This window comes from Vanessa tameamea, chromosome 8 (genome assembly GCF_037043105.1).
Source record: "Vanessa tameamea isolate UH-Manoa-2023 chromosome 8, ilVanTame1 primary haplotype, whole genome shotgun sequence".
NCBI lineage: Eukaryota > Metazoa > Arthropoda > Insecta > Lepidoptera > Nymphalidae > Vanessa > Vanessa tameamea.
Window position 1 is genome coordinate 10,193,418 of NC_087316.1, and position 12,769 is coordinate 10,206,186.

The following is a 12,769-nucleotide window of genomic DNA, read 5'->3' on the forward strand; positions in this document are numbered from 1 at the left end:
ACCGCTTTTTACAATTAGTCCAATGGGATGGGATGGCTGTATACCCAACATGTCTAGTTAATTACAATTACATACATGAACAAGTATATTGTACACACATTTTTTACACATACCTGCCTTTTCATATTTTTCTTAGAAACTTTATATTTTACCACAAAGAGACGATTCTGTTGAGGAATGAATTCCTACCTCAATGGCATATGCCCTTAATCATTTAAATCACTCAAGACGCAAGTCAGTAGGCTCCTGGGAGCACCGTTGAATCGTCATTTGACAAAATTAAAATTAAAACTACTACCGGCTCAGACGTTGATTATTTATATTGTAGAAGTTACTTTTTCCTAAAAAGCGATGAAAATACAAAAAAATTATCTACCATTGTTTTTATATTGTTGTAACAAACGTCTCAATTTCCGTATCAGTCAGTTTACATTTAAGAGTACGTAGATGTCAAGAAACTTTAAATAACATATTCGATAACAGTATTTTTTAATAGATTATAAATTATGTAATTCGTTATAAGTAGTAAGTAAGTAATTCATACTTATAAAATCGTTTGTCCTATCTGACTACCAACACACAGTAAAAACTACTGAGTCTAGAAAGCTGAAATTTGGAATATTGGTTTATTTTATAATGTAAGCATCCGCTAAGGAAGGATTTTTTGGAAATTTCAACTTTAAGGACGAGTTATGAGACTTGTAAATATGTACGAAGTTGATACAGACAGCCAAATAAATACAAATCGTCATCGGAAAGGCAAAAAAATACTGAAGCTCCGAAAGACTATTTCGATAAAACCCCATTTAAAGTTTTTTATAGAGAAACAAAGTCGTTCCTTTTTAATTTATCTAAACTAAATGGACGAAAATATTATTATTCGTTTTTAAAACACACAACTATACTGATACAATAAATATTTAAATATAACTTCAATAATTCTATCTCAAAATCAATGTTAATGTCCATTAGATATGTTTAATTAAGTCCGCGAGTTTAATAAACCTGTTTAATTTGATACAGAACAATCCTGCTTGGCATTCTACCGAGTTTACTTGTTTAGTTGCGATCTGGACGACGTATAAGAAGCGGCTCGGATAAAATATTACGTCTTAAAAATTGATTTAAGATCATTCTAGAAGATAAATATTCTAAATATTATTCCTAAAAGTGTAAATAGATATATTTAATCGTAAACGTTATATAATCTTTAAATATGGCATTACAAAACGGAAATACGAAAAAAAAATTGGATATCGTGGTTGTCGGTGGAGGATTGGTAAGGCTTATTTTTTTAATTTAAGAACAAGAAGTGTGGAATTGTAAATAAATTATTTTATCTCATGAGTTCGTTTATGTTTAGAAATTACACGTCTAAAAATATATATAAACTTTTATTGAGTTTTATAATAATAATATTATTTAATGTTTCGTAATAATTATATCATATTATCGTATCGATACTCAAATAAAATCGACTTAACTTAACGTCAGTGTTTGAAACATGAAATTAAATATATATACTTGATATTAACTTACCTACTACTTGCGAGATTTTTTTTTAATATTACCTATGTGTAATACTATATCATATTACGCAAAGCTTAAATAACGCATATTAATAATTAAGTTATTTATAGACATATTGAAACGGCATTTTTAGACATTTGAAATGAATGATTTATATTTTTACATAGGAAAAAGTCGTACAAGTAACATACTTGATAATGAGATGACCCAATATTGATAGCTGTAATGTACGTTGACCTTTGTCTATTGAAAATAGGACCTTTATACGACTCTTAAAATGTAATTGATATCGATAAATAATATTGTTATCGTTAATTTAACAATATAAATATCAATACCACGTGTTATTTGACCTAAATAGTTTAAAAATATTAGTAGTAGTAGTATTTATTATGAAATAAATAAAAATACGTATAATTTAGACTTATTCGGGCTTTAGTAAAAGAAAAATATTTAATAACCAAAAAAAAAACAAACAATGTAATTGAACTAACACTTCGATTTATCGAAATATGAGAAATTTTAAATCATCTAAAATAAATATAAATTTTGATTTACTCGATACCTAGTTATTTCGTGGACAACAATTTTGTTTCCCGTGAATTGATACAATTTCAAAAACGAAGAAATTATTAATTATGATAATGAAATATCAAATATACTATATATAAGTCCTTTTACGGGTTTGTTACCGCTTGTTTTAGGTGGGATCTCTTGAAGCAATTTTTTTGGCAAAACGTGGACATCGAGTGTCACTCTACGAGTATCGCGAAGGTAAACATGTATGTTTATGTATTTAAATATAAAATAATTTGGCTCGTGCTAATAATATAACCGTATATTATAATAAATAATTTCCGGGAAATATAATATGAAATAAATGTATAAATATAGACATTCTTAAATCAAATATTTAATTATGTTTTTACCTAGTTTTGAGTGTGCGCTTTTTTGAGTTTAATATTTTGTTGTGTCGTATGTTAATTTTTCTTGGCTCCACTTCAAATAAGTTAACTTTCGAAGATGTAATATTGAATCACTTTATCTCATAAGTATAATACCATACTTTTGATAATTTCGTTTAATAATATTTACGTCATCCGTAAGAAAAAACTAACATAATTTATCATAAGATTATATAAGTTATATACTTAACTTTAGATTTAAGAACAACCCCACATGTACGAGGGCGTTCCATTAACTTGGCCCTGTCGGTGCGTGGGCGCAAAGCGTTGAAAGGCGTTGGAGTTGAAGACCACATGGTTAACGAACATGGAATACCTATGAGAGCTAGAATGATTCACAGACCCGATGGCACCACATACTCTATTCCGTATGATGCTAGAACAAATCAGGTGTTACAGAAATATTCATTATTTGGTATTTATTAGATTCATTTATAGATAAATAATAAAACAATATTATTTTCAGTGTATTTATTCCGTGGGAAGAAATTATTTAAATAACATTCTTTTAAAAGGTAATTCTGACGTTATTTTTCTTAGATAATATACATAAGTATAAAAAAACATTTTTTTATACTTATGTAATTAAAAAAAGAGATGTATATACGTTTAATAATTCAAACTTATATCTTTTATCCCGTAATAATTTTTATAAAAACGTAGAAACCATCTTTTCTCCTCTGCTTAAAGTATGAAACATATAACTAACAATAATAATATAACTTTGGAAACGTTTAATTTTTAAATTCTTAAAAAATAAAATTAACTAAATATTTTTATTACAGAATCTGAAAACTACGACAATGTAAAAAAATATTTTAACCATAAATTGATAAAGTCAAACTTACGAAATGGTTCGTTGACATTTCTTAAGTAAGTATATATTTATTTTAATTTTAAAATCTTATCTTTTTACTGATGACATTACACTAATAACACAAGTGTTAATTATGTAAACAAACCTCACTGAGAATTGGAACAAGTATATACCATTCATGGAAATAATTAAAAAATAATAAATAGTTACAGATATAGTCTTAATTTTATCACTTTTCGTATGCAGTATCGATAAAAACTCCTGATCGATTTTGACTACAGGGGCCAATCTCAATAGAGACCTCACAACTACGGAGACATAGTGTGTGTCTAAACATATTGCACTATATATTCCCTCTCTCTTATACTCCAAGAGCACGGCGAATCCAGGATGACTGGAACGAGCCTTTCATCGGTCTCATCTAAGGTGATCGTTCCACCTTAGAACTCGAGATCTACGGCCAATATTTTTAAGCTAGATCAAGAGACAGTTATTAAAAGGTAAAAGTATTATAAAAAATCTTGTTTTCAGAACCGAAACAAATGAGACAGTGGACGTAACTGCAGACTTGATCATTGGAGCTGATGGTGCATTTTCAGCAGTGCGGAAAGAAATGATGAAGCAGCCACTCTTTGACTTCAGCCAGCAGTACATAGAACATGGTTACTTGGAGTTGTGCATACCGGCTTCAGAAGATGGCGTAGTTAGTCAATTTTTATTATAGTTTTTAATTTCAATAATAAAGCAAATTAAGGAAATGATGTAACCGACGAACAATATCATGTAGGGAATTCGTACATCGGATAAACATAATTTTTCAAATGAGTGACTATAATGTTTGTTGAACATGTTGTACCGGTGGTTTATTAGTTCGGCTTGATTCTTCAACAATCCCGCTTCCATGTGGTAATGAGCATATCTTTGTAATTTTTCCCGTAAAGGAAATCCTCGTGTCATATAAATGGCTGACATGATGTTATTTGAATACTGAAATTTATCCAATTTACGGTGACCTTTGTCATCTATGTATTTAAATTCTCTGATATTATAACTGTAATCCAATTCAATGGCATAAAATTGATTGCCATTCGCTACCGTATCTAATGACCTGCTGATATTTTTACATCGATCAATCGGTTTACCTGGTAATGTCACATTGTATTCATATTTAAAAAATATTCGCGTGTTATCACTTATACATGGCTTTAATGGCAAGGAGTCTAACGAATTCTTGGCATACATTAGTTTTTCAATACTCTTAGTCGTTAACAATTTATAAAAAGCTGTGCTATAAAAACTGTTAATAAAAAATATGAACCATATCCAAATTATCACAATTGTTCGTAATTTTCGTGAGCGTATTAATTTTTCGTTCGTGTTTCCGAAGATATACCCCCACAATATGAGCGCCATTCGTTTTGCATCATAGAGTTCCATGAAATAGAGGCGAGTAAAAATCGTTAGAATAGTAATTACAAAATAACAAAGTGCTATTAAAAACCAGGTGGTCCCGCTAAATTGCTGATAAAATTTTGTCCAATGAATCTCACCTTGTGCTGGAGTAAATAAAAGGAAAGTTGCGGTATTGTAACCCCAGATGCAATCAAACAATTGTACGCGATTCAACATTAGCAGGTAGCCTCCAGTCACGATGCTGACCGTATTATTTTGTAAATAACTCAATGAGCCTGAAGCGGTCCAGTTCGGCAAAACAACTCCATACCCAAGTTCTGTTCCTACTAGAATATATTCCAGTGTTATGTTTTCGCGAATTGCAAAATTTGCGAGCATGTATTGCTCTAGACCCTGATTATTTTTTTGCAAATAAGAGTATTCTTTATTTGTTGCATAAATAAAATTCGGTACATCTTCAGATCCTGCAATTGTGATTGTACAATTGCGATATTTAACTTCTAAATAATCGTAATTCGTTCTTATGTTATCAACATCTTCGCAGTTCTTTATATTTATAATCTCACCGAAGGATCTCCCACAGGCGTTGTTATCGAATGGACTATAGGTATTTATTTTTAAGTTACCAATATCTGATTTTGTCAACAAAATAATATTAAAAATATTTAATTTGAACAGTAATTTAAACACTTCATTATATTCTGACGTTTTCAATTCATATATTAGAATAATAAACTGTGCTCTCGGATTCCACGCTGTATTTGTCGACAAGTTGTTAAAATTTAAGTAAAACTGAAAGAAGTTTTTTACTGAAGTTATGTAAAAATCAGACCGGATCAACCAATCTTGTCTTCGAAATGACCTTGTGTTGAAATTGTAACAGTTCTTATCGCTTAATAATTTGTTCAATGGTTCCATATAATTCTCTGTCGAAATTAACGTGATCAGAGTGCCACATGGTATATGTTTGTACGTTATTAAGGCTGTGCAGTTGGTCGCAGCTTTAAAAAATAAATCACTGGTCGTTCTAACATTTAATTTATTTTTCAAATCTATTTGATTCGACGAAGTACTAGTTATGATGCATATAAATGGAATGTATAATTTAAATTGCATGTTGTCACAGACAACTTAGTCGTTCGGGTCTACGCGTAGTAATAGAGCTTATGTAAGTTTTGGTATCGATTTTTCGTAACGAATACTTATTGGCTTATCGTATCAAGCATTTTGTGATAAATGATGTTCTAACGATGGTATTTACAGTGTACATGTTGTTTCTTACGATGATTTATTGTTTTTATCAGAACGAACAATGGTGATTATTTTACCACTTGTATAATGTTTGCTCGAGTATGCATTATTAAATAAACTATAATTTATATATCATGTTGCTTAAAATACCACGTTTTTCTATTAAGAAAATATACTATATCGGTTTTTATAACCTCAGTGTTATAACCAAAGACATGCTTAATCCTATATAATGCATTGTAATGTAGAAATAATCCATTAATTTATCCCTTATTTTTAGTTTCAGATGCCACCAAATTATTTACATATTTGGCCAAGAGGTAATTTTATGATGATCGCTTTACCAAATCAAGATTGTTCTTGGACAGTTACATTATTCATGCCGTTTAAGAATTTCAAGGACATTGACACTGATGAGAAGCTTATGATATTCTTCCAAAAATATTTCTCCGACTCCATACCTTTGATCGGTGAGAAGAAACTAATCGAGGACTTCTTTGGAGGATCTCCGTCTCCACTTGTAGCTGTTAAGGTATAATGTGATTACGTTGACTTAGCTTTTGATTTGATAAGTCAATTTTATCTTAATTAATCCTTACATTGTTATTACAAATAACATAAGTAAGCAAATAACATCCTTACGTTTAATTTCTATGCATAATATTTTGTGACTGCAATTAGTAAGAATATGGCGGATGGTCCGTATTGATATTATAGTGATTACTTATTGTTTGGGCATAGAATTACGAGTAGGTAACTGAGCAATGGTGCAATAATCTCAATAACGTAAAATACGTTACTTTCAATAATTGACACATTCTATTCATACACAGAAACAGATACACATACATTAGACACATCCAATAAAAACATTTATTTTATTGCAAGTGTTGGTTATATTAACGCACATTTTAGCCCGGCGTCCGTCCATCAGTTAGACTCCGTTTAGGCCGCTCTTCGTTTAGGGAGGGTTTGCGACAAATTTAAATCTTGAAATTAAAAAGAAGCTCTCATTAACTTATTTTTCAGGTATTGGGTGAATTCATATTCAAAAGTGTTGGCTGTATATTGGCAATATATTGTAACAGGGCTTATTCGAATAAACTTTAATGCAATGATTTTTTAATTCAATTAATATTTTTTCAGTGCCGTCCATACAATGTTTTGGACAAGGCTCTTATAATCGGCGATGCGGCACACGCAGTAGTACCTTTCTATGGTCAGGGAATGAACGCTGGCTTTGAAGACTGCTATATTCTGGACGAACTGTTCCGAAAACATCATGATAATGTTGCTGACATTCTCCAAGATTTCTCAGATTCAAGATGGAAAGATGCTTTCGCGATTAGTGATCTGGCTATGTACAATTATATAGAGGCAGGATAATTTGATTAATACATAATAATTATTGTAATTCTATTTAGTTTATGAAGACTTCTAAACATTTAAGTTTTATTATTTAACGATTGCATGCGATCTTTATGAAAGTTAGATGTTATTTTAAAAGTCTTTTGGACATCTAGCTGAACTAATTTGATTTGGATACAGAAGATAAGATCAGAAATCTTAGTTTTCATTAAAATGGAACACGTATGCCTTAACAAAAAGTTTCTATATTTTTTACGTTATAGATGCGTGATTTGGTGACTCGTCCCTCTTATCGACTCCGGAAGGCCGTGGATGATTTTCTCTTTTGGTTGTTGCCCGATTTTTGGGTACCGCTTTACAATTCTGTCACATTTACAACTATGCCATATAGTCAGTGCGTGAAAAATCGTCAGTGGCAAAATCAGGTAACGAGGCTTTTTTTATGATTTATGCTTATTTTATTACCTCATATAAACATTTCTTGTCAGTATATTTACCAACTATTTTTTAATTAGTATTATTTTTCTTTTTATTTTTTATTTTATTTTATTCGGGAAACAAACAGTACAAATTAACATAATTAAAAAAAAACATAAAATATAAATCATTGACCAATAAAGTTTCCACAATTAAATAATACATAGAATAATGCGAGCAAGTTAATTACAATTAAAAAAAAAAAAAAATCTAATACATTAAATAAAAAGTAATATCAATTTTAATGTCTTTTTAATATTTCTCTATTTGTTTTTGCAGATTCTCGTCCTCGCTATCATGTCAATAGTTTTATTTGGCTTATTTTCTTATTTTTATTTTAGATAATATTTTAATATCAGAATGTATCTAATTATTAGTAGCCAGTCTTATATTTTTATGACTAAGATTATCTAATAAATAAACTATTGTTTTTTTGTAATAATATGGTTTCATTTTATATTAAATATATAGGTTAGATAAAAGGTATTATTTGTAAACCACGTATTCAAAAACATGTTCGACAACGTGAGACGAATTTCCCTTTTTATTTACAAACAACATCCAAACCTACAAACGTAACAGACGTCAGTCACCGGATAAGATCACTCTTTAAGATAAATGTGCTGGTTATATAGTATGGTTATACTTTTGGTAATTTACAATTGACACTAATACCCTCGTAGGTATAATATGTAATTTAGTTTTTTATTGACCTACCATATGACGCACCGCCATTAGGCTTCGTGTATATATCTCTACTTCGCTATCGGCACTCGGTCCGGTAATTTAATATAATTAAAACCACAAATGCGATGCATTCGGAACTGCAGCCCTATTTAGCTGAATTATTTTCATATTAATATACATATATAATATGATGAAATTTTTTTGTACATCATTATATTTCTTCAGTTCACGATCTAGATTAATTTTAAACTAACAATCCTTATTTGTCCTTACGTTCCTATAACATCATACGTGATATCGTAAGTACGAGGTACTTGTGAAAACTGGAATTTAACAATACTTAAAATAATGTGTGGATGATATCTGCCAAAACCGACTTGAATTATAAGCTTTATCACCAAGCAAATCATATACCTATGTATATTGATTTAGGATTGCTATTAATTGATACATTTCATAATATATCTGAATTTTAATTTTTCTTATTAATAAGAGACGACATATATAATTATTATTGTTACATCCTTTTGAGAGTGACTAAAATTATGTAGAAATATAAAGATAAGATTGACAAATATTTGCAAAACTTCGTGACAAAAATCGAGCAATCACGATCGATTAAATAATTATAATATAGCATTTGATTAAAATAAATGATTATAATTTAAATACCATCAATTCATTCAAAGATTGTTAAATTACAGTAGAATTAAATACACATGTATCAGCTCATTGGTAATTAAAAAGTGATAAATATTTTATTATTTAAAAATTAATATGAATCAACAATTATTATTTTCACGACATTAAACATTAAAACTAATACATACGATAAATAGAGGAGCCTTCCAGGGAAGCCCAGCCGGTGTACATTAGCAGCCTAGAAGTTTCCCACTGCTGGGCCAAAGCCTCCTCTCCCTTTGAGGAGAAGGTTTGGAGCATATTCCACCACACTGCTCCAATGCGGGTTGGTGAAATACACATGTGGCAGAATTTCGATGAAATTAGATGCAGGTTTCCTCACGATGTTTTCCTTCACCGCCGGGCACGAGATGAATTGTAAACACAAATTAAGCACATGAAAATTCAGTGGTGCCTGCCTGGGTTTGAACCCGCAATCATCGGTGTGAAATATGCAAAATTTTTGATTATTGAAAGATATATGTAGTTGCTTAAATCGTACACCTAAGTACGATCTATGTGAGATGCTTTTTATGGAATCCATATATAGGATCCTAAGAAATAACTATGTTAAATAATAATAATAAGATATTGCCTATATGACTTCGAAAGTTAAATTTATAGAATAGTTTAAAATATAAACCGAAAGTGCATTTAGTATAATTCAAAATAAACTACGTTTTTATATAATAGCACAAATATTTACGATTAATTTTAAAACATCTCGATTTATATGCTCTTTGTATGTTACAATTATATATTTTCGAGTGCTTATAAAGTTATTCACTCTTGTTTTTTATTTCGACAATAAAACATATGAAGGATAGGATATAACCAAGAAACAATATACTAAAGTGAAGTTTAAAGTGGGCCAAGTTAAAGACCTTAAATGTGTGGATGGTTCGTTTGTTATTTCTCATGTTATAACAGTAATATATTGTTTCTTTTTGTTTTTCAACAATCCTGCTTCGAAGTGATAGTGAGCATATTTTTGAAACTTGTTTCGCAAAGGAAAACCCTTTTTTGTGTACATAGCAAATAGTAAATCATTTCCAAAGGGTTTCTTCTTTATTTTATTGTTGCCCTTTTCATCGATATATCTAAACTCTCTTATATAATACTTGTAATCCACATCGATAGTGTATAAATCATCGCTATTTGCTACCATATCTAAAGCGAAATTTTGTTGACACCTACGAGATGATTTTTCGAAAAAAAATCTTTTGTAAGTATACTGAAAGAATATTAACATACCATTGTTTAAGCAGGGTTTCAATGGTATAGAGCCCAAATTGTCTGGACTAAATGTTTCGGGTCTGGCTTCTTTGGCCGTTAATAAACTGTACAAAGCTGTGCTGTAAAAATTGGCGATTAAAAATGTAAACCAAATCCAAACAATGACAATAATTCGTAACTTTTTCATGCGGTACAATTGGTCGCTTGTGTTCGTAAAAAGATATCCCCATAATTTAAGCGGTAAGTTATTGTATAGTTAGTTGTCTCCGAAATATCGACTGACCAAAATAGTTGCGATAGTAACACAGACAAATGATAACAAAATCGAAACCCAAGTGGTAACGCTGAATGGTCGATAAAATGTTGTCCAACTACACGTATTTCTTACTGGGATGAATATGAATAAGTTTCCGTAATTGTACCCCCAGGTGCAATCAAATAGGTCTAGCCGATTTTTTAACAATAAATAACCTCCACTAACAATACTGGCGGTATCATTTTGTAAATGACTCAATAAACCAGTAACAGTAAAGTTAGGTAAAACGTTCCCGGGTTTACTTATTTCGGAACTGAAAATATATTTTAGTGTTATATTCTCTCTTTCCGCGATATTTGCGAGCATCTGTTGTTCTACGCCATACATTTTTTTTCCTAAACAGTAATATTCCTTGTTCTTTTCCAATAAGTAATGTGGTGCGTTTTCAAGCGCTGCGATAGTGATTGTACAATTACGAAATTTATCTTCTAAATGCTTGTAGTTCATTCTGATAGTGTCTACAACTCCACAATTCTTTATACTTATCGTTTCACCGAAGGATTTTCCACATTAATTCTTTTTGAACGGATTATAGGTATTTAGTGAGAATGCACAATTTTTTTGATTTTGTCATAAACGTTTAATTTCAAGAATAATTTAAAGATCTCATCATGTTCAGACCATTTCAAGTCTTGTATTTGTATAATAAACTGTGCTGTTGGATTCCATGCTGTATCTCTTGATAGTTCTTGCAAAACTAAGTATAGTTGCTCACTGTTTCTTATAGTAACTACATAGATATCAGACCAAATAAGCCATTTTTGTGTTTGTATTGTTCGGTCAATAAAGTTGTAACAGTTTGTATCACTGAATAACTTATTTAATGGATCCATGTCAGTTGTTGTAGAAATTATCGAAATGAGAGCGCCACAAGGAACGTGTTTGTATATTACATCTGCTGTACAGTCAATTGCATGTTTAAGAAAGAAATCGTTGGTTTCGTCGGTAATTGATATATTATTATATTGGCACATAAGATTCGATGAAGCCGTTTGAATTAAAATAAATGGAATATATATACATTTTAATTGCATGATGACGGGCACTGTTATACGTCTGAACTGTAGATAGTGTCATTTCATGTTCTTGTATCCAGCTTTGCAACGAACACTAATTACCTTATCGTATAAAGTTTGAATTATATATTATTATCTTTCAGTGTAAATATGAAATTATATTGTTAGCAATATTTCATATTATTCAACACAAACAATCCTCGAAATAAAACTTTTTAACAAATTATATTTACTTTGAATATACATAGTGTCTATTCAAAGTAAATATATACATATATAGTTGTATTTTCTACCAAACTATTATTGATTATTTTTATTGAATGATTTTACATGTTACGCGTATATATTTAGATTTATTTTTAGTGCAAATGCAATATACATAAGGATATAACTTTAAACTTGAAATAACTTTAGATTTAACACTTTTATGAATGAAGATGAAAAGCATAGAAATATTTTATTGGGAACACATTTTAAAAGTTACGTGTATGAGATGCAACGTAAAAATTATGGAGAATATATGGGCACTTTACTGACTAGGGCATAGAATCTTAACGACATTATATTTGACAGCGAGTTTTTGACAGGTAGAAATACATACCCAAAAATGTGTAAAATATACTTTTGAAAACGGATTAAGCCGTTGGTAGGGCAAACTGACTAAATGTAATAAAATATGAGAATTGGGGGTGAAATTGAAAGCGCCAATAATATCTTTATTGTTTAAATTAGGTGGGATGACCGGCAAGTGGGTCTGCTGGTGCTAACCAACGCCCATAGTCATGGCGCCGTAAATAATATTAATTTATCCTTATATCGGAAATGCGTCACCAACCTGGGAACTAAGGTGTTATGTTAGCATGGCGTTAATTGCGCTCGGTAGCGAGAGATCATCGCCTACCTTCGCCTCAACAACAAAGCCACACTGGTGAGTCCAGCTCCATACTTTGGTTGGAGCCTAAGGCTGCATGAGCGTTGATGAGCTTCGGGCCCAGTTAGACAAAGTCTTGCC

The 12,769-nt window shown here is 30.5% G+C and overlaps 2 protein-coding genes across 2 annotated transcripts; one reads left to right on the plus strand and one right to left on the minus strand.

Annotated features, from left to right (window-relative positions):
• Window positions 1-1,030: 1,030 nt before the first annotated feature.
• LOC113399917 (kynurenine 3-monooxygenase) lies at window positions 1,031-7,824 on the plus strand. Its single transcript, XM_026639193.2, has 9 exons — window positions 1,031-1,279; window positions 2,235-2,304; window positions 2,692-2,885; window positions 2,962-3,010; window positions 3,281-3,368; window positions 3,844-4,015; window positions 6,257-6,508; window positions 7,123-7,353; window positions 7,608-7,824. Exons 1-9 carry the CDS (start codon window positions 1,217-1,219, stop codon window positions 7,788-7,790), a joined length of 1,302 nt encoding a protein of 433 aa, XP_026494978.2. The 5' UTR covers window positions 1,031-1,216; the 3' UTR covers window positions 7,791-7,824.
• On the minus strand, window positions 4,005-5,841 carry LOC135193394 (uncharacterized). Its single transcript, XM_064215694.1, has one exon. The coding sequence runs from the start codon at window positions 5,839-5,841 to the stop codon at window positions 4,021-4,023; it is 1,821 nt and encodes a 606-aa protein (XP_064071764.1). The 3' UTR covers window positions 4,005-4,020.
• Window positions 7,825-12,769: the final 4,945 nt, after the last annotated feature.

Coding starts and splice junctions, on each gene's coding strand:
- LOC113399917 (XM_026639193.2), top strand. CDS start 1,217: ATGGCATTACAAAACGGAAATACGAAAAAAAAATTGGATATCGTGGTT. Junction 2,886..2,961: donor ATGATGCTAGAACAAATCAG/GTGTTACAGAAA, acceptor TATTATTTTCAG/TGTATTTATTCCGTGGGAAG. Junction 3,011..3,280: donor AAATAACATTCTTTTAAAAG/GTAATTCTGACG, acceptor TTTTTATTACAG/AATCTGAAAACTACGACAAT.
- LOC135193394 (XM_064215694.1), bottom strand. CDS start 5,841: ATGCAATTTAAATTATACATTCCATTTATATGCATCATAACTAGTACT.